The following is a 26,223-nucleotide window of genomic DNA, read 5'->3' on the forward strand; positions in this document are numbered from 1 at the left end:
TCAAACCGGCGGTCCCTGCAGCTGCACGGGCCTTTCAGCCGGCAGGTCTGAAATAAAGCGTGACCCAAATAAATTCAAAAGGTCCATCTGATTACGGCTGGAGGTGGAGAGACATTTGCAGCGTGTAATGAGAGAGTGGGAGTTGTTGTTTCACTTGAAAATACCCGGCTGAGGTCAGCGGTTGCAGGAACCTGGTTTGGGTGTGTGTTTCTGAATGCCATTCATTATGCTCCAGCGCAACGCTCAAAAGTAGACTTGTGTGTATATATGTGTGGCTGAGCCTCACCGAGTGTTTGTGTGTGTGTTGCGTTGCACCTGGTGTTTCCCAGAAATAGTGTCATGGGTGTGTTCTTCTGTGCGCTTGAGTTCACCGATTTCGATGTCATTAGGCTGGTTACACATCAAACAGGATTCACGTCATCAGAAATCAGGAGGGGAAAAGTTGGTTTCCAGTAACTTATCAATCTTTATTTAAATTTAAATTTTTAAGGTTCTACATGGTCTCGCCCCCCAATACATCTCTGAACTGCTGAAACTAAGTTCCTCTTCCTGTGACCTGAGGTCAACAGGTCAGAAACTGCTTTTAGCCCGCTTATTTGGAAGTCATTAGATATCAGATAAATACTGTTCGAGTCAACTTCCATTAATTTTGCATTAGTTTCCACAGCCGCATATGAAATTTCAATTTATCAGCAGCAAAAATCGCCCTATATATTTTTGGGGGTTTACCTTCTTCCTGCTTCTTCCTTCCTTCTTACTACTACTTATTTAAAAACATTGTTTTGAGGGAGGAGGGGGCGTGGTCGTCCAATTGGAGGATTTACTTTGGGGCGGGCATCAGGTCGTCGATGGACTGGCCCTTCTCCAGCCTCTTCTCCATCTCCACCAGCAGCTTGACGCCGTCCACCACCATCTGCACCAGCTCCACCTCGGAGAAGCCCAGACGGTCAGCGTTGGAGATGTCGAAGACTCCGCCCACGGCGGCCGTGTCCACGCCCCCAGTTCCTCACTTCTGCAGGCGCAGCTTCTTCAGCACGTCCTCGAAGTCTGCGTGTTTGCTCATGTTGGGCAGCTTGACGTGGACGCCGGCACGCAGCCCGGTGCCCAGGTTGGACGGGCAGGTGAGGACGAATCCCAGGTGCTCGTTCCACATGAAGGCGTGGCCTCGCTCCTTGAACAGGCTCTCGATCTTGGTGAGCCCGGTGCAGAAGCGGGTGAACACTTCCCTCATGTTGCCTCCTTCCTGCATGGAGATGACTCGCAGGTGGTTCTCCTCGTTCACCCACACCAGGAAGGTCTTGTTGTCGTTGTGCCAGATGCCGCGGGCGTCAGGCCAGCAGCAGCTCTCCAGGTCCCGGTACAGATCCTTCATGTGGGTCTGGGGTTCCTTCAGCTGCTACAACACGTCCAGGAATCATGAGGTGCTGTACTGTCCATAAAAAAACCCCACCAGATCTCCTGCGACAAGGTTTCTCTGCAATCCAGTCCAACTCTGCAGTTCAGATCTGCGGCTTGAAACTCTCCAGGTCCCAGGACAAATCCTTCATGTGGGTCTGGAGTTCCTTCAGCTGCTTCTTCATCTCCTCCGGCTGCTGCTCCATGGCATGTCTGGACTTCTCCAGCTCGTGGACGTTCTTGCCCATGTTGTCCTTGGGAGACAGCAGGTCCTTCTCCTTTTCGGCACGCACGTTGTTGTTGCGAACCAGTTTGTCCTTCATGTGGGCCTCGGCCTCCGCCCAGTCGCGCTCCGCTGCTTAGCAGGCTGAGATGTTCTTCTGATCCATCAGCATCTGGTTTAACTTCTTCTGCTTCTTCTCCAGGTTGGAGACGATCTGCAGCAGGTGGTCCTGGTTCACCAGGATGTTGTTCAGCTCCTGCTGCTGCTCGTTGTTCTGGCGCTCCATCTGGACCTGGGAACCCTTCACTCGCTGGGAGCTGCTGCACTTGGCCGCCAGCTCCACGTCCATCCAGCAGGCCCGCAGCATGGACTTCTTGATCCGGTTGCTGGTCAGCTCCACGCTGCACTGCTCCTCCTCCAGCAGGGCGACGCGAGCCTCCAGCCGCCGCCTCTCCTCCACGGCCTGAGCGTTCTTGGCTCCCTGGTCATTGATCTTGTCCTGCAGCCCATCCTGTTCCTGCTGGGCCTGCCTCCCTCTGCCGCAACCGAGTGCTCTGAGACTGCTCCTGACGCATCTCCTCCTGGAGCAGCTCCTGAACGTCCTGATAGCGATCCTCAGTGTGCTTGGCTGACTTTGTGACCATGTCCATAAACTTCAGGTCTTCTCTGGACAGAATGACTTGTTTCTCCACAGCAGATTCTGGAAAGTCCATCTCTGATCGATGTTGCCACAGCTCGTCCAGGCTCCAACTTCAAGGGAGCCAGCTTCGCTACAGCTGTGAAGGAAGTGGAGAGGCCAGCCCTGTCTGTGGACAAGGACACAAAACCGCCAGGCTCAGGACCATGGGGCAAGAGAGGGTGGTGAACACTTTCATCGTGCCGGAACTGGAGGTGGCAGGACTTGTGTCCTTGTCCACAGACAGGGCTGGCCTCTCCACTTCCTTCACAGCTGTAGCGAAGCTGGCTCCCTTGAAGTTGGAGCCTGGACGAGCTGTGGCAACATCGATCAGAGATGGACTTTCCAGAATCTGCTGTGGAGAAACAAGTCATTCTGTCCAGAGAAGACCTGAAGTTTATGGACATGGTCACAAAGTCAGCCAAGCACACTGAGGGTCGCTATCAGGACGCTCAGGAGCTGCTCCAGGAGGAGATGCGTCAGGAGCGGTCTCAGAGCACTCAGTTGCGGCAGAGGGAGGCAGGCCCAGCAGGAACAGGATGGGCTGCAGGACAAGATCAATGACCAGGGAGCCAAGAACGCTCAGGCCGTGGAGGAGAGGCGGCGGCTGGAGGCTCGCGTCGCCCTGCTGGAGGAGGAGCAGTGCAGCGTGGAGCTGACCAGCAACCGGATCAAGAAGTCCATGCTGCGGGCCTGCTGGATGGACGTGGAGCTGGCGGCCAAGTGCAGCAGCTCCCAGCGAGTGAAGGGTTCCCAGGTCCAGATGGAGCGCCAGAACAACGAGCAGCAGCAGGAGCTGAACAACATCCTGGTGAACCAGGACCACCTGCTGCAGATCGTCTCCAACCTGGAGAAGAAGCAGAAGAAGTTAAACCAGATGCTGATGGATCAGAAGAACATCTCAGCCTGCTAAGCAGCGGAGCCCGACTGGGCGGAGGCCGAGGCCCACATGAAGGACAAACTGGTTCGCAACAACAACGTGCGTGCCGAAAAGGAGAAGGACCTGCTGTCTCCCAAGGACAACATGGGCAAGAACGTCCACGAGCTGGAGAAGTCCAGACATGCCATGGAGCAGCAGCCGGAGGAGATGAAGAAGCAGCTAAAGGAGCTCCAGACCCACATGAAGGATTTGTCCCGGGACCTGGAGAGTTTCAAGCCGCAGATCTGAACTGCAGAGTTGGACTGGATTGCAGAGAAACCTTGTCGCAGGAGATCTGGTGGGTTTTTTTTATGGACAGTACAGCACCTCATGATTCCTGGACGTGTTGTGCAGACATTTCCAGACCGAAGAGGTTTTTTGCTTGGCTCAAGATGAGAACTACCTGCTTGGACAGACCCATGTGTGAGGTCTGTTTGTTGCTGGAAGCAGAGGAGGCAGCATAAAGACGTTGCTGACCTCTAGAAAGGCTGTTTTTCCAGACTTTGACAGAGAAAACATCTGTTCCTGTTTGGACTATCGACTAGTCGGTCATGCTTGACCAGAAGAAGGAAATCTGTTCATTGGCTTGAGAGACTTATTAGACATGTAGCGTTGAAGATTTGAAGATGTTTGTTTTTGTCTCCTATTATGTGTTTTGATGTGAATTATTATGTTGAACTTAATAACTAGGAGCTGGTGTGTAGGAGACAGAATGAGGTGGAGGTGCACTGTTTGCTTGCTGAGGTCCGGATACTCCTGCTCCGCGGTGAATTCCAGCTTCAGCTGGTTGTGCGTGTTCCCAAAAGGTATGGCTGCTCGCTGCTGTTGTTGGATTTTAGGGCTGTTAATGCTGGAGGTGGGGGCAAATATAAATGTTTTTGGGGTTTTTTTGTCTTAGTCGAGGATTAACTCCATTAGTAATCAAGTTTTTCTTCTGCTAACTGTGGTGTGTAGCTCGCTTCTCTCCGTTTTCAAAGTGTGTGGAATTCTTTCCTGATGAGATCTGCTGGCCTTTGGTGTATGATGATGTCATCAGACCCAGGGCTTGTCTGAGGTGCTCGGTTACCATGGCTCGGTTACCATGGCAACAGCAGACCGGTGCCTCCTGCTGAATTAAACTATGCTGGTGTGGCACCCTGGACATTCAGTTTGTTATTTTGATGTCCAGATTTGTAGTTTTGTTGATTGTCTTGCCCCCCCACTTTTATTTTATTGCGATTGATGTCATTGTAAGCCTTGTGTCACTGCTCACCTGCTTGCTGTGGATCTCGGGCAATACTCAAATCTGCCAGTAGGAGGCAGCATGAGTATTCTTAGAGGAAAGTGGTGCTGTTTCTCAAACCCACAAAGAAGCCAGTACAGGAGCGGACTCGGGGCAGAGAGCAGCATGTTTCTCCAAACATTTATTGTTTGTATTGTACTTGCAGGTGAGTAAAGTGCACAAGTGCCACAGATGTGTTTTCATGCGGTCTACCTTTGTTTCATGGTGTTGTGTTTCATGTATTTAATGTGTTTGAGATCAGTAGAGGGAGGCTATCACTAGCCGTAAGTGCTGATCTGGCCGTGTGTTATGTGTTTTCATGTTATTTTCATGTGTTGTGTTTGTAAAGATGTTTAAGTATATGTGAGCCACTACGGAAATGTGACAGTATTGTGAGTTCATTGAGTATATGTTAATAGTTAATAGTAGAGGCCGCACATGTTATGCTTTGTAGTATTATTGTTTAGTTTTGCATTATTTGTGTTAGAAAACTCAAACCCTCAAAGAAGCCAGTACAGGAGCGAACTCGGGGCAGAGAGTAGCATGTTTCTCCAAACATTTATTGTTTGTATTGTACTTGCAGAGCCCCTGTATGAAAAATAAATTCCATTGGCACGTGGACATCTGGTGTCATCCTTGTGCACGTGCAACACTGGCTGTAAAGATCTTGCATTGACCACCCTGATCAAAATAAAATAAGACACTGAGAACTACATATTTATTTTTATCAGCTGCTGTTTCTTTTAACACCTCTTGAGATGTTTCACCTGCGAAGCTTCCATCTCAGTATGTTTATATGTGTTATTGTTGGAGCCTGTCTAAGAAGAATTTCTGTCACCACTTGAGACAGACAATAAAGTCTATCTATCTATCTATCTATCTAAAGGTGCAGTAAGTAAGAAATGTCCTGTCAGAAACATCAGGGTAAGTCTTGATGAATTTTATATTTCACTGACTTGTCATGGTGACTCTTGTAAACATGAGCACTCATTTTTAGATTGTTAATCACGAGTATCTTTTCTTGTTCGCAAAAAACTCAGTGAAAAATACAAAGTTGCTTGCCATTTGCTGACTGCATCGCATTGAGATCAATCTGGACACTGTCAGGTCAGCTTTTAGTTAGATTTATGCATACGTATATAATAGGCCTGCACAATATATCGTTTGAACATTGCCATCGCAATGTGCGCATGTGCAATAGTCACATCGCAGGATGTGCAATATTTTTTTATTATTATTATTATTATTTTTAACTTTTGTTTTGCTTCATAAAAGCAGCAAGCTGCTCCATGCTCCGCACAGCCACTCTCTCCCTCCCTCCTGCTCAGCACTCACCACCTCCCTCCCTCCTCCACAGCAGAGAGAGAGGGGGGGTTCGGGCTACACTCTGAACACAGGCGACATGCAGGAGGAAGCGACAGAGGATTTAGTCCCCAAGAGAAGGCCAACATGTGAAATTTGGATATATTTCGGCTATAAAAAAAAGACGATACGGAGCAAAACAACGTCCTCTGCCGACAGTGCCTCGTCGTGGTTGCCTCAACACGAGGTAATACGTCAAACCTGTTGGACTATTTGAAACGCCATCACAAGCTCCTGTACTTCCAGTGCAAAACCAAAGACCCCAGGTGAAACTTCATCTTCTCAAAAAACAATTACAGAAGCCTTTGCCGGCATAACACCGTATGATAGGAACTCCAAACAGCATCGACAAATCACGGATGCAATAACTTTTTACCTAGCGAAAGACATGGTGCCATTGAACACCGTGGATCGTTAAAGAGGGATTTTAAAAAATGATCCGCATGCTCGACAAGCAGTATGAAGCACCACGTATTTCTCTCAAGTGGCCATCTCCCCAAATAGAGCTATTCAGGTCATCTGATGAAAATTCTTCTATTTTAATATCGCAATATATATCGCAATATATCGCAAGCCCCCAAAAAAATCGCAATGTCAGTTTTTTCCAATATCGTGCAGCCCTACAGCATATTTACTTTTTTTGTGAGGGTGAGCTGTTGTTTATTCAGAGATGAGTCGGGGAAGGTTTTCGGGACAGACACAATGGAAGTGGATGGTATTTTTGTTCCCCTTCATCAAACTCATCAAATACACAATCCAACAACCCCAAAACAGTTTGGTGGACACGTTATAATCCGCACATTCACTACGCTGTGAAATATTAATGCAAAATGACCAGATTGAGTTGTTTATGCGAAGATTGCTAAGACGGAACTACTTACTAAACATGGCGTCTGGGCGTAGTGATTTCAAAAGAAAAAGTAGTTCCCTGTATTTGCTTCAGTGTCGTAACGCTACAATATTATTTGTTGGTGTTCCGCAGCGTAGTGAACGTGCGGATTATAGCGTGTCCACCAAAGTGTTTTGGGGTTGTTGGATTGTGTATTTGATGAGTTTGACGAAGGGGAACAAAAATACCATCCACCACTTCCATAGTGTCCATCCTGAAAAACCTTCCCCGACTCACCTCTGAATAAACAACAGCTCGCCCTCACAAAAAAAGTAAGTATGCTGTTCGAAATGACTAAGGAATTGCGCTAAATAGGCCAATTTGCCAAAATGTTGAAGTATCGCTTTAAGTGGTGCATTCAGGAACACTGACAGTACATCATTTGTCAGAGATGTGCTGACGAGAGGAGAAATATGGAAAAACTCCAGCCTTCCCTTCAAGGTACAGTTGAGAAAAAACTGCAACAGCAAGTACATAAAAGGGAATGTATGGACATGAATTAAAGGCCTTTTCATCGCAGTTGTAGGAGTGAACGTGGACATGACATAGGAGCAGAGTTAATGGCAGAACGACGCAATCAAAAGCTTTTTTACCTAAAAAAGCAGTTCAAAACTGTGAGAACAGCTTAAACGAATAACAGAAGGGAGCTGTGCTGTTTTACATTGGTGAAACTTGCAGGCGTCTTCAGACCGCCTGACAAAACCTCAAATCTGAGGATTGAAAACTACCTAATGATTGTAATTCATCTTCTCAGCATCACTTTAGTAACAAACTTGTTTTAAGAGATTGTTTTGCTCTGTTTTACCTGTGCACAGTGTTCATGCGTGTCTCACCTGCCCCCTCCCAGGAAGAGCATGCCCAGCGCCATGTGATGAGCCATGTGGAAGCCGTAGTTCATCTCGCCGCCTGTTCGCTTGTGGAAGAAGCGGCAGAGCTGCAGGACCTTCAGGTTACCCGTGCCGGCCATCACCATGGACATAGCCAGCAGAATCATTGACAGGCCTGTCTGCAGGTTGTAAAAACCTGTCTGCTGCAGGGGCGAGTGCACACAGCCACAGATTATTAGCAAGAAAACGTTCCTCTCTGGTGACTGATGCATTCCGATGTTATTCCTGATAGCGAGAAAACGGCTGTGGTTGATGGTGGCGGAACAAGGCGTCTGTCTCTTTGTAACAATGTAGCTATTTATTATTTGTGTGTGTGTTAGGATGTGATGACATGATGTGCTTAAGGCCCACTTGGAAATTAAACATTGCATGGAAATTAACTCAAATTCAAATAGGTTAATTGTGTATTAGTGAGGCGACACATTGGTACTCTTCACACCAAACAGGGAGAAAGATAAATTATGTATATATATTAAAAAAAAAAAAAACAACTTACCACTGCAGATGTACCGGCAAACGACATGATCTTCATGAAGTTTCTGGCAAACTCGTAGAGGCAGTCGAAGGCATCTGAATTGGCAGAACCAGCAAAACGCAATCCCAGTGCCATGCAGGCGCCGGCTGTGATGTAGTCCTGGGCTTGACTGAGAGAAATAGAGCAGAAAGTCACTGAATAAACTTCAGCACCACTATGGAGACCATCCGTGCACTAGCTACAGAACGTGGTGACAACAGGTCATGGATTCCTAAATTTTACCATCAATAGTCAAACTTCTATTGCATTCCCAAAATAACTGACAAATACGTACGTCATTGTCTCCATGTTAATGTCCTCTGAAGGGTCAAAGGTTCCCCTCATGATCTAAAGGGAAAATTGGAGATTAACTGTCTGGATCGAATGCAGTATTTCGTATTATCCAACCAATACTGTGCACAGGGCTGGGCGACATATCGACACACAATATATCAACATTTTTCCTAAAATACAATACTGAATAATACAATATTGTATACATTATACCACTTCAACTCTTTCGGGTGATGGGCATACTCTATCGAAAATAATGGATTCTTAATTAGGGCACATATTGGCCCATCACGCAGATGACCTAATAGCACCTCACAGAGGAACTGACATCCGACATTGTGCAGAAAGATGCACGCCCCTGAGAGTGCAAAGAAACGTGTTTGGACCAAAAGTTCCACGCCCTCCTCCGGCGCTGTGCACCTCTGATGGGAGGGAGCGTTTCTGTTATTGTGGTTGACCTAGAATTGTATTTGTGGTAAAACTTTGAGAGAAAAAAAAAAATATCGAGTTCATATCGAATATCATCGAATAGTATTTCAAGAAAAAATATCTACATATGAATTCTGGGTCACACCGCCCAGCACTAACTGTGCAGGCTCACCAGTAGTATTTAAAAACAGTTTCTTATTGATCCTACAGTTCAACCAACCTAAAGCTGTAACCTACAGTTAGGGCTGATTCATTCCACAACGGGCCATTTTCTAATTAAGCTGCTACAGGTGAAGACTTACACTGAGCTTCTTTGCTTTCTCACGCTTCGTACAGTCATATTTCACCATTACAAATCCATAACATTCACTCTCTGTATCTTTCTGCAGGATCTCTGACACTGAAACTAGAAGTTCGTAGTATGAGGCTCGAGCTTTCATCACATCTGCAGTGAATGGGTTTAGTTATATCGGTTTTTATGACAATCTGTATGCGGCTTTTTGCTCACCAGTGAAGCGCCTTAATATTTTGACATTTGGACATCTTATGTAGTCTGTGGAATTAAAATGTTGACCACAAATGGACCAAAACTGATAGGATGAATGAAAGCATGTTGCCACCTGTTGCTCTGAAGGGGACATGATTTCAACAAATCAACTACAAGCACAACAGTCCAATTAAATGGCTTAAAGGAGGGGTGTCAAAAAACCCAGTCCTTTATGTCTCAGTTTTCCCCCAGCTGCAGCACACCTGATTTCAAGGAGGGACTTGTTAGTGGGTTTTTCTACAAGCTTTGACAGGAGATGGAGGTGTGCTGCAGCAGGGAGGGAGCTAAATCATGCAGAAAGTCGGCCCTCGAGAACCGGAGGTGGACACCCCTGGCTTCTAGTCAAGCTCCTTGAAGGTGGCCGCTTCGTTTTCCCAGGGCTGCTCATGCTTGTGGGAGTACCGTTCCCTATCGTCACTGTGCAGGAAGATTACAGTTTTAATAACAGGAACGAAAAATCAATCGGATCTTCACAATGAGCAGAAATGAGTCGAGTCTGTTGTGGCTCATCTCTTTACAGAACTAACTGTTTTTCATGAGACCCTTCAGGAAAATGAATTGTTCAACTCTTGTCATGAAAAGTCCAAAAAAGGTCCACAGAGCTCTGTGGTATGTGCCTTCAGCTTTCTCTTTTTTAATACAACAAAACTGGGAGAGATTTAGACATTTATGCGGCTTAAATAACAACACTGTGTTATTCACTGGAAATATATTAAACATAAAAACAGAGGGAGCTGCTCATTTCATTTTGACCTCTTTTAAGTATGTATAATTATAGGCTCAAATACAGGAAATATTTATTCATGCAACTAAATGCATTTTTTTTTTAAACTTGATAATAAGAACAAAGTGTTCTGAATGTATCAACTGGACAATTCTTTTTTCTCTTATCATTTTGTAATGAAACAATCTAACTTCAGTTATTGCCTGTGTCTATATTTATGTGTCACCTTTGTCTGACGTCAGACAACAGGAGCAGTGTGAGTTTCACTCTGTCACCCCTCCGTGCACACAAACCTGTCTTCCCTACTACGCGTTGTTTGGTTTTCTTGTTGACGAAGAGATTCTATTCCTGCTCGTGAAAATGATCCACTTGATCTTTGGTTACGTCACGTACGAGCGACAGAAGAATGGGCTTGAATATACTGAATGTATGGAGCTGGTGTCACACACGCGCACACACACACATGCACGCACACGCACACGCACACACACACACACACAATCATGTTTGTACTTGTATCGTTGTGAGGACACTCGTTGACATAATGCATTTCCTAGCCCCTTACCCTAACCCTAACCTATGCCTTAAACCTAACCTAAACCCAATTGTAACCCTAAATCAAGAAACAAGTCTTAACCCTCAAAAAGGTCAAAAAGGGCCTGTCGAAAAGTGAGGACCGGCAAAAATGTCCTCATACTGCTGGTGAAAAACAAATTTTGTTCCTTACTTTTGGGTATGTACAAGAACACACACACACACACACACACACACACGTTTTACAGTTACACTGCCACAGCAACAAAGAGACTAAATTACTGCGTTTATACACTCAAGCAACAGATTTCGCCAAATTAAATCTTACATCCTAGCAAAAACAAAAAAATAAACCTCATTTCTGGGACTTCTCTACAATGCAGAATTGTTGTTTTGTTTTTTCAAATGGTATATTTGCAGGACAAACTCCAAATGTGATGACTTACAACGGTGCGAGAGTGTGTATACTTGTGTATTTTCTCACCTGGGGTATGTTACTCTTGACCCACTCGGTGTTTGGGAGGATTTCATCCCACATGATAATACACCGAGCGAGAGTCTGAAGGGAAAGGAAAGAAAACGAGGCAAGGTGAGGTGTTAAAAATTGATTTCACACACACACTCATACGCAAACACACGCATGCACACTGTCTCAAACCATGCCACACTGACCCTCAGAAGCAGAAACTCTGGCTTGATGAAGTCCAGGAGGAACCAAGTATCTGGAGGTTTCAGCCAATCAGCGATAGACCTGGTGGACCAGACCGGAGTGAGAAGACGGGTGTTAATACGGTTCTTCGACACCCTCTCAACACACACACAGCATCACATGAGCCTCGAAAAGGACAGAGACCTCTTCGCAGACAGCGCTGCAGGAGTCTCTCCTCGTTCACGATGACACTTTGTTTTGGGGAAAGTGTTGGTTAAGGTGATCCGATATTTGCATGGAGTGATCGTGAAATATTAAATATAACAAGTCACTTTAAACATATGAGTGATTAGATACATGGTGCCAAAATGACTTATTTTTTACCACAGAGTCTCGGACTTGTGGAGTACACGTACAGAAAGCCAACATACAGCACTGTACCTGTTGTTGGTCTTGAGGTAGATCATGGCGAGGGCCAGCGTAGCGCCCGGACACGTCACGTCGACATTTATAGTGTCACCTTCCTGAAATGAAAACAAGAGTTGAGGCTTGTTTTTAAAGCATGGACGTCACACTGCCCTTTGCCTCGATCCAGATCAGGTATAAGCCGTCCCACTCAATCGCTAATGAACAGTTTGTCCTGCCAAAGAAAGATGTAAAGATCTGTAACGCTACATAATTCAGACAGAAACCTTGAACACAATGAAAGACCCTGATGAAATATATCAGGAAAACCAGACAGAAGGAAAACTGAATGAATGTCCTCATTGTTCATTTGCAGTTTTCACTTCCTTGAAAATCTTCCCATGTCTTTTCTAGTTAACATGCAGGCTTTATGTCCACTAAAATACTGACATTTGGGCATTATTACAACTGATTAAGTGGTTTTCTGTTGTCCGTTTCTTTTGTTGGCATCGGTCATACACATTATCTTGTGTTCAAAAAAATATTTTAGGAAAAAATATAAAAATTATTATGAAGCAGTTGATACAGGTTTGATGTTATTGATGAGAAAATGTCCCTAAAACTGAAAAAGAGGGATTTGTTTGTGCACCTTGATTTGGTAGCTGGGGGACTTGTGTCGCTCCCTGTTGGCCCCAGCCTGAGCTCTGCGGTGGCCTCCAACCATGTACTGATACAGCTGCTCCGGCACGTTCAGGTCGGTCATCCCAATCAAGTTACTGCCGTGCTTTAGAGAGAGAAAACAAGGATGAGACATACAGAGGGGTGATGTGAAAGTTCGAAGCAGGGTTGAAGAGAGAAGAAATAAAAAAAAAGGAGGAAGAAAAATGTGAGCACAGGAGAGGTTTACACAAGAAGAGGGCTAAAGTGGTTAAAGATGAGGATTAACAGAGTCAGTACAGATGCAGAAAGAGAGTATGTGGACAGTAAAAAGCAATACAAACATTGCATAAATATGAGGAAACACGAGAAAGAAATTGCTGTGAACCGCAGGGACAACTTTTGTTTCTCTTCTTTCCCAACAACTGTCAAAACTGCCAGTAACACACAGCAGAACATGGAAGTGGCGTCATCTTTCTTTATCATCGTTTTATGTAATTTTTGAGGTGAAATCAGGAGGAAAATGAAACGACTGTCAAATATCTTACAAAAACTTTAGGTTCAGAACTGAATTCACTGTAAGTGTGACAGAGGGCAAATTAAAGCCATAAAATATTATTTAGTGCAAAACCGTAATGTGCAGCAGTTCTGACAATTCGAAGTGGGAGACCCACACACTGCATTTTAGGGAAAAATGAGGGAAAAATAAAGACTAAGCTCAAGTGAATTCCACTATATAAAGTTAACTCCAGAAGTTCAGTGAGAAAGTCCACCCACTTGCAACTCACTGCATTTTACAAAGATTCTTCTACAGCTGTTTGACATGAGCAGAGGAGCGTTTCTGCAGTGTGCCACTCACCCCGAGGCAGACCATTCCCAGGGCAAGTCCAGCAGCAAGTGAGTAGGACTCTCTGTCTGTACAATACTCCATCTCTGGACCAGGTGGCCGCCCTGTGGGATGCACAGACATTTTGCTTTTAGCACCAACGCATGTCCAGGAAGTCTGAGCTTCACTGACTTACACCTTAGGTGAATTTCGGTTTTGCTCATTATGCTGTCGGCCTTTAACATACCTATTTCAGAGAGCAGGACTTCAGCATTGTGCCTGTGGCCTGTTCCTTGGTAGACCAGCCCGATCCCGATCACAGCAGCGACCTGCAACAACACACACAGGGAATCAAAGCGACACACAGACATTAATACAAAACATTTGAACACACACTCTCAGGCTTACCTCGACATTGTGCGGCACATCCAGCTCAGTGGAGGTGGGCGGCAGGAGGGCAGGAATGTGAATACCAAGCAGGCGGGTGACGGACATGTTCATGGAGCCCAGTTTGGCGGAGGAGACGCCCAAGAGGAGCCCGATGCTGGTCATCTCATGGCCCTGGAGACACAAGGAGGGCCAGAGGGGGGCAAGGGCAACTGCGTTATTATTGAAAAGACATGCTTCAGAGTTTCAGTGTGCAGAGATCTCATGCTGGAAACACTGCTAAAGACAATGATGGCTTAAATGTTATATTAAGAGCATCCTGAATGAGAAATGATGCTGATTTTCTGAAGAGCTTCATTTGTATAATTTTCAGTTGGTGTGGTTTTACTTTAATGCATGTTTTGGAAAGAGCTGATCTGAAGGGGATTTACTGGTAAAATGAAAGTCTTGTAAGCATTTTTTTGGTTTCTAAAATAACTGTGATTTCTCATTAAAACTAGGCGTGACCGAACATCCAGAGAGAATGCAGTGTGACGTGGGTCCCTGCGTACTCCTGCTGCAGCAAAACAAATGACTTCCAGGGTAATAATTGGCTGCAACTGTGACTTGAGAATCTGAGGAGTTCAATAAGCTTCCAGCTCGGCTCTCCATGACTGACATGTTTCATTAGACCCCTGCGTGCACGTTGGTGTAAGCGTCTTAAACGCAGGTCACATCCATGTCTGAACAGCACACAGCAACACATGTGTCTATAAATGAAAGCATTTAGCTCTTCGTTAAAGACAGAAATTCAATAACTGTTAAATTGAATTGATGTTTAGTAAGTGAAATATGTTTTGATCTCGCTTTTCTGTTTATTAGAAACATTAAACAGAAATATAATTACTAATCTGTTAAGTGAAGTCATGTCTCGTCACACTTCAGTGTTAGTATAAGTACTGAGGTGAACACACAAAGGGATGCTTATAAAAACACACCTCACCATTCACAACAAAACGCAGCTGAACACAATCTGATTGAAAATATGCTAAGAATATCTTTAATTTCTTTTACAATGAATCTATTTTTTTTATATTTTTTTTTTTAAACGCCATCTCGAAAAAGGCATCAATGTGGACAGCTCTGACGATCAACAACACATAACAGAGGTGAAGAAAAGAAAAAAGCAGACGTTAATATGTTGGTTGAATTAAAAGTGAGACAAAGATATGAGGGCAAATAATTTTGAGCTTTAATTTGTTACTCAAAAGGCTTTCAGACAGGTGGTTGATAGAATCATATTTGAATCTTATAAACATCACAAATTATTTAGATTATAAATCCTGTGAAGCTCCACTGACACTGCAATTCCAGATTCCACATTAAGTAAACAGCTGCCACTGGAGGGTTTAACTTTCCAACTCATTTAGTCTTCGTTAACCAATTAGTTCCTGTTTTCCTGCGTTTTTCTCTCTCTCTCTCGCTGTCTTTTCACCTCCTTAGGAATGTTTCTTCTTCGCTATCGTCTGTGCTTCTTCATGTGCTGGCAATGCTCTCATTTTCACTATATCAAGATAAGACAATAGAAACTGTTTCAAGTCTACACGATGCAAAACTTTGATCTTTCTCTGCAGTGTTGTGGTTTTCAGTGATTCCTTATTAAAGGGGCTGTATCATGCAAAATTCACTTTTTGTATGTTTTAACCTTGTTATATAGTTATGTACTCACTAAAAACACCCCCACAGCGATTTTTTTCCTTCGTGCCTGTGTGTTTGAGCTTTCCTCGTGTTTCTGCTGCTCAGAGAGGCAGCCCCTCCCGCACCCGTGAAAACTCTCTGTTTCCCACGTTCACGTCACACGGAGAAGATGGCTCCCCTGAGCCCCCCTCCCGCAGGCCCTCGGCAATCAGCGTTGCTGCTTTTTGTAACTCCGATTACGAAGATAAACTTTGACCATCATCTGAAAGCAACAATCAAGCAAGAGCAAGAGTCTGAAGGGTCTGCGCTTGGAGAGTTTCTAACAGGAAAAGACGTTTTCGCGTGTCTTTGTGTGTCGAGAAGCTAGAGCTAAAGAGCTAAAACTAGCCAGCGTATTTGTTTTGAAGCACTGATTGGTTGAAGTACGTTGTCAGTCAAAGTCCACAGGGGGAGAGGCGGGATTTTCAGTGAAACGGAGCGTTTTCTCTTCCGGGTTTCAGCATTAGCCCCAGAGAATCATTTATTTCACACAAAATGACTTTTCCTTTGCGCCAAAAATAAACTATTACCATGTTAATGCCATTTCTAGGGTTTGGACTAGCTAAAAAAGCATGATACAGCCCCTTTAAGGTTTTTAACTTTCCTCTGTAGTTTTCGCTGCTTATGTTTCTTGTAGCGCACTCTGTAAGACTGGTTTTGTCAACTTTAACATCACTATTATCTCCAGGCATATAGAGTAGAGAATGCAATTCAATTATTGCAAGCTGCACCTTGAAATCAACTTCTAAACCAAAGTGACAGATTTTTCTTCATTTTTTTTTTAAATTCTTGAATGCAGAATGTCTAAACTTGGAGCAGGTTTGCTCGAGTGGCTCCTATTTGTTTTTCAACCAAATCTTTAGGCTGACTTTTCTGCTTCAGAGAAAGAGAGAGAGAGGAAAAAGATTGGGGCGGCAGCATCCTGTTTTTCTCACCAGAAAGCGGGAAGGACTTTTTTTTTTCAAAGTTCTCAGAGAGCAGAGTTTCAGTTTGACTTGGCCTGAGGCTCTGAGGCTAGTGTACATCTCCTACTCACACTCATCCACAGAAAAGTGTGCACGTGTGGTTTGTGTGCAACTTAATTAGAGTAAATGTTTGCATCTCAGTATGAGCTGTGGTGAGTTCATTGTTTTTCTTTCTCGCCATAGTTTGTGAGACGGTGACTGAAACGGTCGCGCCGTCTCTGCGGGTTCACCGATCTGCGGCCGTGAACAGTTGAGAATGAACTACATTTCTACTCTCCTCCGCCGTCTGCCTTCGTGGGGGGGGTGTTTGTATACCTTGGTGAGGTAGTCGTGTATGTTCAGCGTGGCCAGTTTGGTGAGGTGTCCATTGAGTCCCAGAGCCATGAGGAAGCCTGCATATTCATTGGCCAGCTCAGGGCTCTTTGGCTTGTTGTAGGCAATCCAAGCTGAATCCACCTGAAAAGTAAAGTGGAACATTATGTTTATTTACGCAAGACAAAGGGGACGGTTTGTTGACAGCAGAAGGTTTGCAAGGTGAGCTTAACAAACTGGGATAACAGGGTTTTGTTGAGGTAGCAGTAAATTAAGGAGCCAGCAGCATTAAATGAGAGGATAGACCAATTAAGGGGGAACTGAGTGGATTTAATGTCCACACATAAAAAAAATAGAGGTACATAACAACCCGTTCTATAGTTGTTAACAATGAAAAACATAACATCAAAACATTTTGGGGCTTTTTTATGCATTTCTGTTCTTAAAATGTCTCATTTTCTTGCTTGAAATCAACATTTTTCATTAGATACCTTTTAATGATGTTAAAGTGCTATATGGCTCTTATCCAATAATATTTTTATGAATAAAAATCATGAAAGAACAATAATTATCAGGTTCTTTAAAGAAATTAAGACATTTTTACATAAAGGGGGCGGCTGTGGTTCAGTGGGGAGAGCAATCATCTTGCAATCGGGAGGTTGTTAGTTCGATTCCTGTCTACCCCTGTCTGCATGTCAAAGTGTCCTTGGGCAAGACACTGAACCCCAAATTGCCCCGAGTGGATGGACTGAGCGCCTTGCATGGCAGCCGCTTCCACTGGTCTGTCAATGTGTGTGTGAATGGGTGAATGTGATAATGCAGTGTAAAGCACTTTGGGCTCTGTCAATGCAGTGTAAAAGCGCTATATAAGTGTAGTCCATTTACCATTTAAAGGTTCTTAAAAATGAATTTGTTCTATAAAGTAGCAGAGAAGTTAAGAAGAAGGCAGCAAAGCTTCCGTTTTATCCTGACCTGTGAAGCAGGGGCGATTTTGAGTCCAGCAGCTACACCGTTATGGAAACTGGGCCAGCTGGTCATGTTGGGAGGAACGTCGATGTTTCCGCTGTTCAGATCCACCATTGTATTCCTCGGAGGGGCTCGACCTACACAAAAGAAAAAAAAAAAAACGTGTGAAATCAGCCAGAGTACTACAACAACAACAACAACAACAACAAAAAATACACAAATCTTAAAGTTATTTGCTTCTAGTTGGGTGATGATTCTCCTAAATCCTCAATAAGAATTTAGAAAAACAGAGCACAATAGATTTTATATGATTGTGTGCCAGATATTATCAGGGTAGGAGGACAAATGGTGTAACAACATGCCGATATCCGACCTGTGAGGTTGAGCTTGGGGACGGGTAATGGCTCCGTCAGTACAGGCTGATAGGAGAAGAGAGTGAAGAGGCCTCTGCCCACAGGAAGAGCCATGGTCCTCTGACACAACTGCAGGAGTCTGAGCGAGACACAGAGGCATCAACAAAAACATAGCCGATAGGAACAAAGTGTAGAAAAACCAATAACAGGGTGACTCCAGAGGTCAGAGGAGGACAGGGGCTCATGAGAACAACTTACTTTGCATTCTATAAAGATAAAAAACAAAAAGCACCCACTTGTTTTCTTTCTCCTCTATGTATTCATGATCAGAAACTTCTGGTAGCTGGACGACGCTGACCCGAACCGGCCTGGAGCTCTGCAGGAGCCTCCTGACCTCCTGAACCCGCAGGTCTTGACTCCAGATCAAACCTGTGACCTGGTGAGGGCAGATAAGTCACGAATAATCAGGAGACCATCAGAGTGCAGTTGAGGTATTCCCCACTATATGAACTCACAGCTTGTAAAATATAGAAAAATATGATGCGTTTAGAGATCCTGATACCTCCTGAATGATGTCCGACATCCCATCTTCCTCCTCATCAGCTTCTGTGCTTGCAGGAGGCTCCAGTGAGATACCTGAACTGACAGACTGTACATACAACACACATTTACACACAGACACAATGGCAGCTGATGTCTTGTGAACATATTGCATCAATATGACAAACAACAGAGGCTGCATTTTAATGTCTTTGCTGACAGTAAACATGGACGTCCATAAATTTGTAGAACTTGAAAGAAGATGTCGCTCCCAAATGTCCCAAACAGTAATGTTTTCAGCAAAGACAGTATCATTGATTATTTACATCAAAGGCATAAATACTTCATGAGAAATGTGCTATGCTGCAGGGAGGAGGCTGATCTCAACCAAAATGTCAAGAGTTATTTTAGGCACGTTCAAAACAACCTGCTGAAATTAGCAACAAAGCAGGTATGGATGCGCAAAAGTATTAAATTGGTCATCAAATTTGAAGCCTGCTGAGAAAAAATGGTCATACTGACAGCATCATGTTCCTTTGGCACTTTTTCTAGCGCAAACTCAATGTGATGTAACAACTAAAATATTACAACACGATAAAGTAAATTGTTGACCTTGAGCAGGAATGCTGCAGACGAGCACATATGAAAGGATACAACATCATGGCAAAATAAATAATATATCTTTAAATGAAATTATTACAAATGTGGATGAAATGACTATCATCATCTGATAACCTACTAGGTCAATAATGTGTTACACTTTTTGGGAGCGAAAATCAGGCCACAAACAAGAAGAAAAAAAAAGAGTGGGGCTGCATGTGGTCAGCGGGCTGCTGGTCTGACCTAGAACATCCGAAAATCTACTTTCTCTGCTATTTTATTTGCTATTATGAAACTGTTTAATGTCTCATGAAATCCACAAAACGATAAATGCCTTCCTGAACCAGATAAGACATTGAAACATAATAAATAGACATTTCTCTATCTTCTCTCTGAAATTTGGATTTCAAGGCCTTGAAGTTACAATGAAACACTTAAGATTTAGAGAGACTTCCTGGATTACAAAAGTCTATTAAAGAAGAAAAAATCCAGCTTTCACATTGTGTCTGGGGGGTCAATGGGGTCAATCCTACATTTATCTCTTGATCCATGCTTAATAATTGTGACAGGTCATATTTACACTCCCTATTTTAACACTGCTGTTAAAGGTACAGCTTACTTACTCAGCGCTAGAGAGCACTTCCTGATCTGCACCCAATACAAATGTATTTTGTGATGCATGTGCACCAGTTTCTGCTGCAGGGTATGCAGTACGAGTGTAACATAACGTGTAACATCACTGAGAACCACGAGTCAGTCTTTCAGCTCGTCCCTCACAATTTTAACTCGCCTGTACCTCTGTCGTACTCTAACCCGATTAGCCAAGACTTAAAAAGAGCATCAACTGAAGTTATCTCACAGTTTTACTCTTGGCTAAGGTCGTCTTGTGGGCTTGTTTGGTCAGGTCCTGCCGGCCAATCAGCAGACAGACTTTCTCTGACCAATCAGAACACGGCTGCTCCCGACACCGATAGATGGCCTCTCTGATGGGCAGCGCCACGCCGAAGGGGACCGAATCCAAGTCTTTCAGAGTGAATCCTGGCCAAGACGAGAAACAGAAATTGGTGCTTTTTGTAGTCTTGACAACAAGCTTCGTGTCAAGAGAAGCATATAGGTTCCTTGAAGTTGAAACAAAAGCATGGGAGCAAACGGGACGGATCTTTCAAACTGCACGAGTTTAAAAACACACTGATCAGGACCATGATTCACACTGTAATACATTTACAATCTTGCAAACATTAATACTTTGGTACACCTACTTACTTTGCGGACATGTAAGAAGATTAAAAACCTGCTTCTCTTACCCTCTGAGGTGAGCCAGACCACCAGCTGCACAGCCAGGTTATTACTGGACACTTTAACAGTCGTCTCTCTACAATAACCACACAATTATTAGCAACACTTAAATATATAGAAAAAAAAGAAAACAGTAAATAACTACAGTGTAACATAAATAACAAGGAATCTAAACTGCTTCGGTATATTGCAGTAAAGTATTATTAGATTACATTATTTGATGAACTATCATTTCAGAACATTTGAATGAAGGAATTGCAATTGCATGAAACATTTGGCCACACTTAGTTGGAAGTCAAAAATATAGCAGGCCAGTTCATATTATGATCAGAATAACTTGTCAAGCTCTAGAAATTATTGTTATAAAGACACATTTCTACATCTGTGTAGTAATCCTGATCATCTGAACTGATTCAACAAAAAATGTAAACTTAAACCCCCTGTGGTGAAATAAATACATAGCAATTCATGTCATAACTTCTCATAGGTGGCAATTATTTCATCCTGTGGGCCTAAATGGACTCTATTGTGGGCCCATTCTTGGCCCACAGGACATACATTTGACACAACTAAACTTTAAGGGTATAAAGTGGATGTTTTTGTCAAAGTTGACACCCTTTTAAGAATTTAGAAAGCAAGAAAAACACACAAGAATCAAACCAGTAATTTCTGTTCAAACAGCATTTTAGCTGCTTCAATTCCAACTACAAAAACCAAACTGTTGTTTATGTGATTACCTTCTGAACTGCATGTCGTTGGTCGAAGGCTTCTGGCCTGAAAAGAGGGAGATTAAAAAAGAAATAAATGCCAGGGCAGCTGGGCTAAGAAGTCCCCTGTTTTATATATTTTTTCTATCATTCATGAGCTGCAGCTCCTTAGAAAAAAAAAGACACAGAAATTACATTTCTAATGAATGGAGCACTGTGTTTCTGTGGGAAGGCCTCTGTGATTGTTGATTGAAAAGAAAAAAAAAAAAAAGTCACTCTGGAGGCTTTCATAACGCCCACAAATTCAATGTTCAATTTGATGCCAGCTTGTTGAGGCTCATGAATTACCTGCTGTCACCTCAAAGCTGTATTGGATTTTTAGCCAAAGGACAACCAATCAGAGAAAATCAGGTGACACACAAACCTGAATCACTCCCTGTGTGTTACTGGGCCCTGAAGGAGGGAACTGCGCGGCTGACAGGTAATAAGCACCGGTTGTCAATAAATCCAAACACACAGAGGAACTCACACAGACCAGCATACAGTACGGTGAAATGAGCTCTGAGCTCGGTAGGAAACACAAACACACCTGCACAGAGCTTCACCAGGTACTTTGACACATCTGTTGACGTAGCGTTTTCATCTCCGCCGACATACAGAGCATAACTCTGAGGAAAAACAACAGAAATAGAGTCAACTGTACAATGGGAGCCTAATCCAGGTGAAAACCATCAGCGGAAAACAGGTTACTATTATGCGTTACACTCTTTAATTATACTTTCATCTCTTATGAATGAATCCCATTAATGTTTTGGAGTAAAGATTAGATAAAAGTATAAAAGGCAAGGCATTTAGAATCAGAAGAATCAGCATCTGTCCTTCATCAGGGTACTTCAAGGAGAAAATGGATGATTGCCAAAATAAAGAATAAAGTCAGCAGGCAAAAACATCTCCGTGCATGTGATGATTGATTTCTAAACGTGACTGCATCTCAAAAACTGCACTTTTTTCGTCACAAGGACAGAGAGAAGAAAAGGCTGTGTCAAACGTCTTTTCTGGTCCTGTACAAGACTGACACAATTCTGAAAGATAGATTGCAAACTGTACAACTGTATGTCAACAATTGCATTTTTAAATTGTTGTGATGTGATGCTCTACTTTATAGAAAATTTAAAAAACTACAAACAAAAAAGTGCAATGGCATCTGAGTTTCATAAAGATCATTAAAATGACTTCAAGTCATAAAGGTATATCTTACAATATTTCAGATGATGGATTTAAAAGAGATTTCAGTTAAATAGTGGTGGGATCTGGAAGTTATTTATCTCTTGCCTGAATTTGGAAAGGTTCTCAGGAATATTTAAGGGATCTAGTTAAGATTATTACAAGATCTCAGAAATTCTGTCAAATTCTGAACAGTATCTGCTTCATCTTTATTTCTGTCTTTGACCTTCAATGACGACAACCGGTTACAAGATTTGTGCCTTTCGCGCTCTAATTGTGATTGAATCCAACAGAACTGCATTCGCACACAAAAATACCTGCGTACATTTATCTGTTCTGACTTTGCAATAATTGCTCTTCAAGGCCAGAAAAAGAATCAGACAAGAAATGTAGAGACTGTTTTCATCACATACTGAATCATAAACACATTAACTGAAAAAAGTAGGTCATTCAACAACAAAAAAAACACTACAGACTGACTTTCAATTCAAATAAAAAAAAAATCAAATAAAAACAGAATTCTCATTTCTTGTGACAAGTTACAAGTGGAAAAAAACCAATTATGTGGACACAGTAATCATATTTCAAGCATCTTTGTTGAATGTAACTGAAATGAAATGTCCAATTTGCTTATATATCATACAAGGTATGAGAATATGGGACAGACTGTTCTCGAATACAATGTGGATTGAAAAGGAGATGCGAAATACTTTTTCTATAGTTGTGTATCATTATTCATTCATGAAAATCAAAAAAGGCAGCATCTCAGAATAGTCCTGCCAAAGACACTAAAAAGAAAAGAGGACACCACAACGCCCTGGCTGAAGGATGCATAAACACACACTGGGTGGCAACATCTATTTCGAGCTCTTCCCCTAACAATTGAATATTTATAAAACCAAAACAATGGTGAGAATGACTGATAAGAACTAATCCTCCCCTGTGCTGTGAACAATATCGTACAAACACAGGGATGAAAACTAACTGCTTAGAATGGGAAACATGTTTTCGGACTATAATCTCTCGGTGAAATACAGTATGTGTTTAAAAAAAAGACGGTTTCCCTGAAGAAATCCCATGGTTGTCTTTTTAAACAAGACTGAATAAATGTGCTGTACCAAGTGAAACATGCTTGTCACACATTACAAAAAAAAAAGATGTTTGAAGAACATTTCAATAAATATATTTAAAAAAGATTGTTCTCACATACTGAATCACATGTAAGACAACTGAACTGACTCTGAAATTCTGTTTGATTAATAAAATCTGGAGAAGTTTTGGTCCTACCAGAACCAGCAGCCTGGTCCTCTGACAGATGCCGGGCAGATGCGGGAAAGGCTGCCTGTCCTCCCCTCTCAGGCAGCTACTGAGCCAGCTGAACACACAGGGGGGCTCCGGGGTCAGGACGGAGGAGCGCTGCATCTCATCAATCAGTGCTGAGAAATAAGAAACAAGGTTAAAGGTTAAAATAAGGTTAAAAAAAACAGACAAAAGAGGGTGAATCAGTAATGCAGCTGTGGTGAACGTTATATATGGGGATTAAAAAACATTTTTAAACATAATTTAATCACAAATTATACCTTTTTAATTCCTAAGCCTTTATGTTAGTAAAGTGAAAGTCGCTGCTAAAAACCCAGACATAAAGAGGAACCCATAGACAGCAGTGATGATCCAGCCCTCTCTATTAACCTGTATCATGTCTCGTCTGTTTCCTGGCTGGATGTCATTACACACTATTAAATGGGTCTTACTTTGGTCTATGAAGCAGCTCTCAGTGAAGCCACTCATCAGCGAAGGGTAGTCTCTCCAGTACAGATCCACATACTCTTCCAAGTGGAGGTCTCTGGAAGCAAAAACAGAGGGGCCACGTCACAATTCATTTTGAAAATATCTGCGATATCAGGCCGTCTTTTTCTGGTTTGCAACTGCACTACGATGAAGAAGAGGAAGGGGAAAAAAAAACCCCTATACTTACACTGAAAAGAAAGTTTGTAACCTTTACTAACTGGATTATTGAGTCTTCATTGTACCTGGTCATTCACAGCCAGACACTCAGCTGCTGCAGGACATGAATACAGATCTGAACACGGCTCGAATAGCTTCAGTGACATTTAACATGCTTTGGACAGTAATTGAAGAAACTGAAAAACAAATTAACAACATGATATGCTACCATCTCCAGCATTATATCAGATAATCAATTGTTTTTCATTCTGGCATGAAGCTCTGCCGCCTATACAATCTACAGTCCTGTGTGTGTGTGTGTGTGTGTGTGTGTGTGTGTGTGTGTACGAACAATACAGTCTGCTTAGCTATGAATGTACTGTTATGTTATTCAAGCTACACTACATTAAACTTCAGCTGCCACAGACATTTCAAGCTCTTGACATTTCTGTTTTTTATATTATAGCCAATGTTTTGGCAATTTAACAATGATGCAATTTCCAATGCTTCTTTCATTGTTGCATTTCCCGGAATTTATATACAAAGTAAAACAGTGAATGACTAATAAATTCACTATTGAATAATTTGCTTCTTTCCAATCTATTTTCTACATTTCCATTGTATTCTACACTATCCCAATCGATAACATATTTCCAGTAGGTTCTATTTCGCTCTATTCCACACTAAATCTCCTTACAGTATTTGCAATTTACAGTAATCCCACTGTGAACGTTTCATTTCATTTTCTTTGCACTCCATTCTAATTATATTTCAACTGATAATCTAATATCAGTGTAAACAAATTATAACTTCTATAAATTTTCATACTTAGAAGACAATACTGGAATTTTTGCTGTATTGAGTTATAAAATAATGCAATCATCTCAAAAATACATCAAATCAATCAAGTTTTACATGAGAATAAAACCTGTCTACATGTGCAGCTACAACATATACAATTTCAGCTGCCTACTACTTGTTATAACTGTTTACTGAATGCAAATTAGTAGCAAACAACTGTAAAATATATAAACGCAGAATTCTGATCTTACTGAAACTGCACAAAAGAACTGCTGAAATAATAAATCTTTCATTTCAGTTACCAAATCCCACACTGTGAAACTGTAAAACGTGTGACGTGGCTCATGATGAACTTATGACAGACATTGTTTTTTCAGTAAAACTCCGGCTACATGTAAATAAATGATCTGAATCTCGAGCATCATTTTAAATTCACCAGTTATTAAAGAACAGAGTTTAGAAATGTGGCCATGCTGTAATGACAACCCACACACGAGCAACACAGGTCAACTACCGTGAAGAGCGCCTCTCTCTCCCACCCACTCCACCTATTGTCACCGATCACTTGACAGCTTGTTGAAGTTTATTTCTCAGCCGCACACAATGCCAAAGAGACTTAATTACACCCTCGGAGGTGAGCTCCCCCCTTTTTTTCTCACTGTGATAGCTCAGTACAGTCAGTGGAAAAAACATACGAGAATCTGTTTATTGATTCTAGACAGTGATGGTTATCACAGCCCCATCTTTTTGGGGCGTAGTGTGCAACCATTTCTCCATGAAATGTAACAAGGTCTGCATAGAGTCCCGTAATGACTTGCTAGTGTCCAATGGGTTTTTTTTTTTATTCCAAACATGCAGACTCAATGCTATTTACTGTTCTTGCAGCAGTCACAAAGTGCAGACTGTCTGTACTGGTTGTGCTGTATGTTTGCCTTGCTAGTTGCACAGAGACGGATAATCAGGATGCAAGAAGCCACCGCCTACAAGATCTACAACAGGCTTATCCATTCCAGACAGGAGAGGAGTCTCTTTCCGTCCTGGTAGCATCGTTTTTACTTTGTGCTTGTTTGGTTGGATGTTTTCAACCAGTTCATCCTGTTAACCTTGTTGCGTAAGTTCAGATTCACTTTTTGTAGAATTCAGGTGTTTCTCCACCTGCTCTCCCTTGTTTGTTCTGGTCATTAGTCAGAGTCAACAAACCCACAGTGGCACAGGCGGTGG

At 42.7% G+C, this 26,223-nt stretch overlaps 1 protein-coding gene and 1 pseudogene across 1 annotated transcript in view; both read right to left on the reverse strand.

Annotated features, from left to right (window-relative positions):
- Positions 1 to 26,223, reverse strand: part of anapc1 (anaphase promoting complex subunit 1) — a 53,582-nt gene that overhangs the window by 13,555 nt on the left and 13,804 nt on the right. Inside the window, exons 23-43 of the mRNA XM_030106410.1 lie at positions 24,009 to 24,100; positions 23,545 to 23,693; positions 21,623 to 21,701; positions 21,064 to 21,100; positions 20,335 to 20,402; positions 19,890 to 20,068; positions 18,453 to 18,539; positions 18,187 to 18,326; positions 17,911 to 18,029; positions 17,544 to 17,674; positions 16,575 to 16,715; positions 13,600 to 13,752; positions 13,439 to 13,520; positions 13,225 to 13,316; positions 12,358 to 12,492; positions 11,745 to 11,827; positions 11,327 to 11,405; positions 11,139 to 11,213; positions 8,422 to 8,474; positions 8,109 to 8,256; positions 7,559 to 7,755 (exon numbers count right to left, since the gene is read on the reverse strand). Of these exons, the coding sequence (XP_029962270.1) occupies positions 7,559 to 7,755; positions 8,109 to 8,256; positions 8,422 to 8,474; positions 11,139 to 11,213; positions 11,327 to 11,405; positions 11,745 to 11,827; positions 12,358 to 12,492; positions 13,225 to 13,316; positions 13,439 to 13,520; positions 13,600 to 13,752; positions 16,575 to 16,715; positions 17,544 to 17,674; positions 17,911 to 18,029; positions 18,187 to 18,326; positions 18,453 to 18,539; positions 19,890 to 20,068; positions 20,335 to 20,402; positions 21,064 to 21,100; positions 21,623 to 21,701; positions 23,545 to 23,693; positions 24,009 to 24,100 (2,319 nt within the window). The remainder of the gene's footprint in view (positions 1 to 7,558; positions 7,756 to 8,108; positions 8,257 to 8,421; positions 8,475 to 11,138; positions 11,214 to 11,326; positions 11,406 to 11,744; positions 11,828 to 12,357; positions 12,493 to 13,224; positions 13,317 to 13,438; positions 13,521 to 13,599; positions 13,753 to 16,574; positions 16,716 to 17,543; positions 17,675 to 17,910; positions 18,030 to 18,186; positions 18,327 to 18,452; positions 18,540 to 19,889; positions 20,069 to 20,334; positions 20,403 to 21,063; positions 21,101 to 21,622; positions 21,702 to 23,544; positions 23,694 to 24,008; positions 24,101 to 26,223) is intronic.
- On the reverse strand, positions 801 to 1,372 carry LOC115398906 (creatine kinase, testis isozyme-like; annotated as a pseudogene).

The sequence above is a fragment of the Salarias fasciatus genome, chromosome 13, assembly GCF_902148845.1.
Source record: "Salarias fasciatus chromosome 13, fSalaFa1.1, whole genome shotgun sequence".
Taxonomy (NCBI): domain Eukaryota; kingdom Metazoa; phylum Chordata; class Actinopteri; order Blenniiformes; family Blenniidae; genus Salarias; species Salarias fasciatus.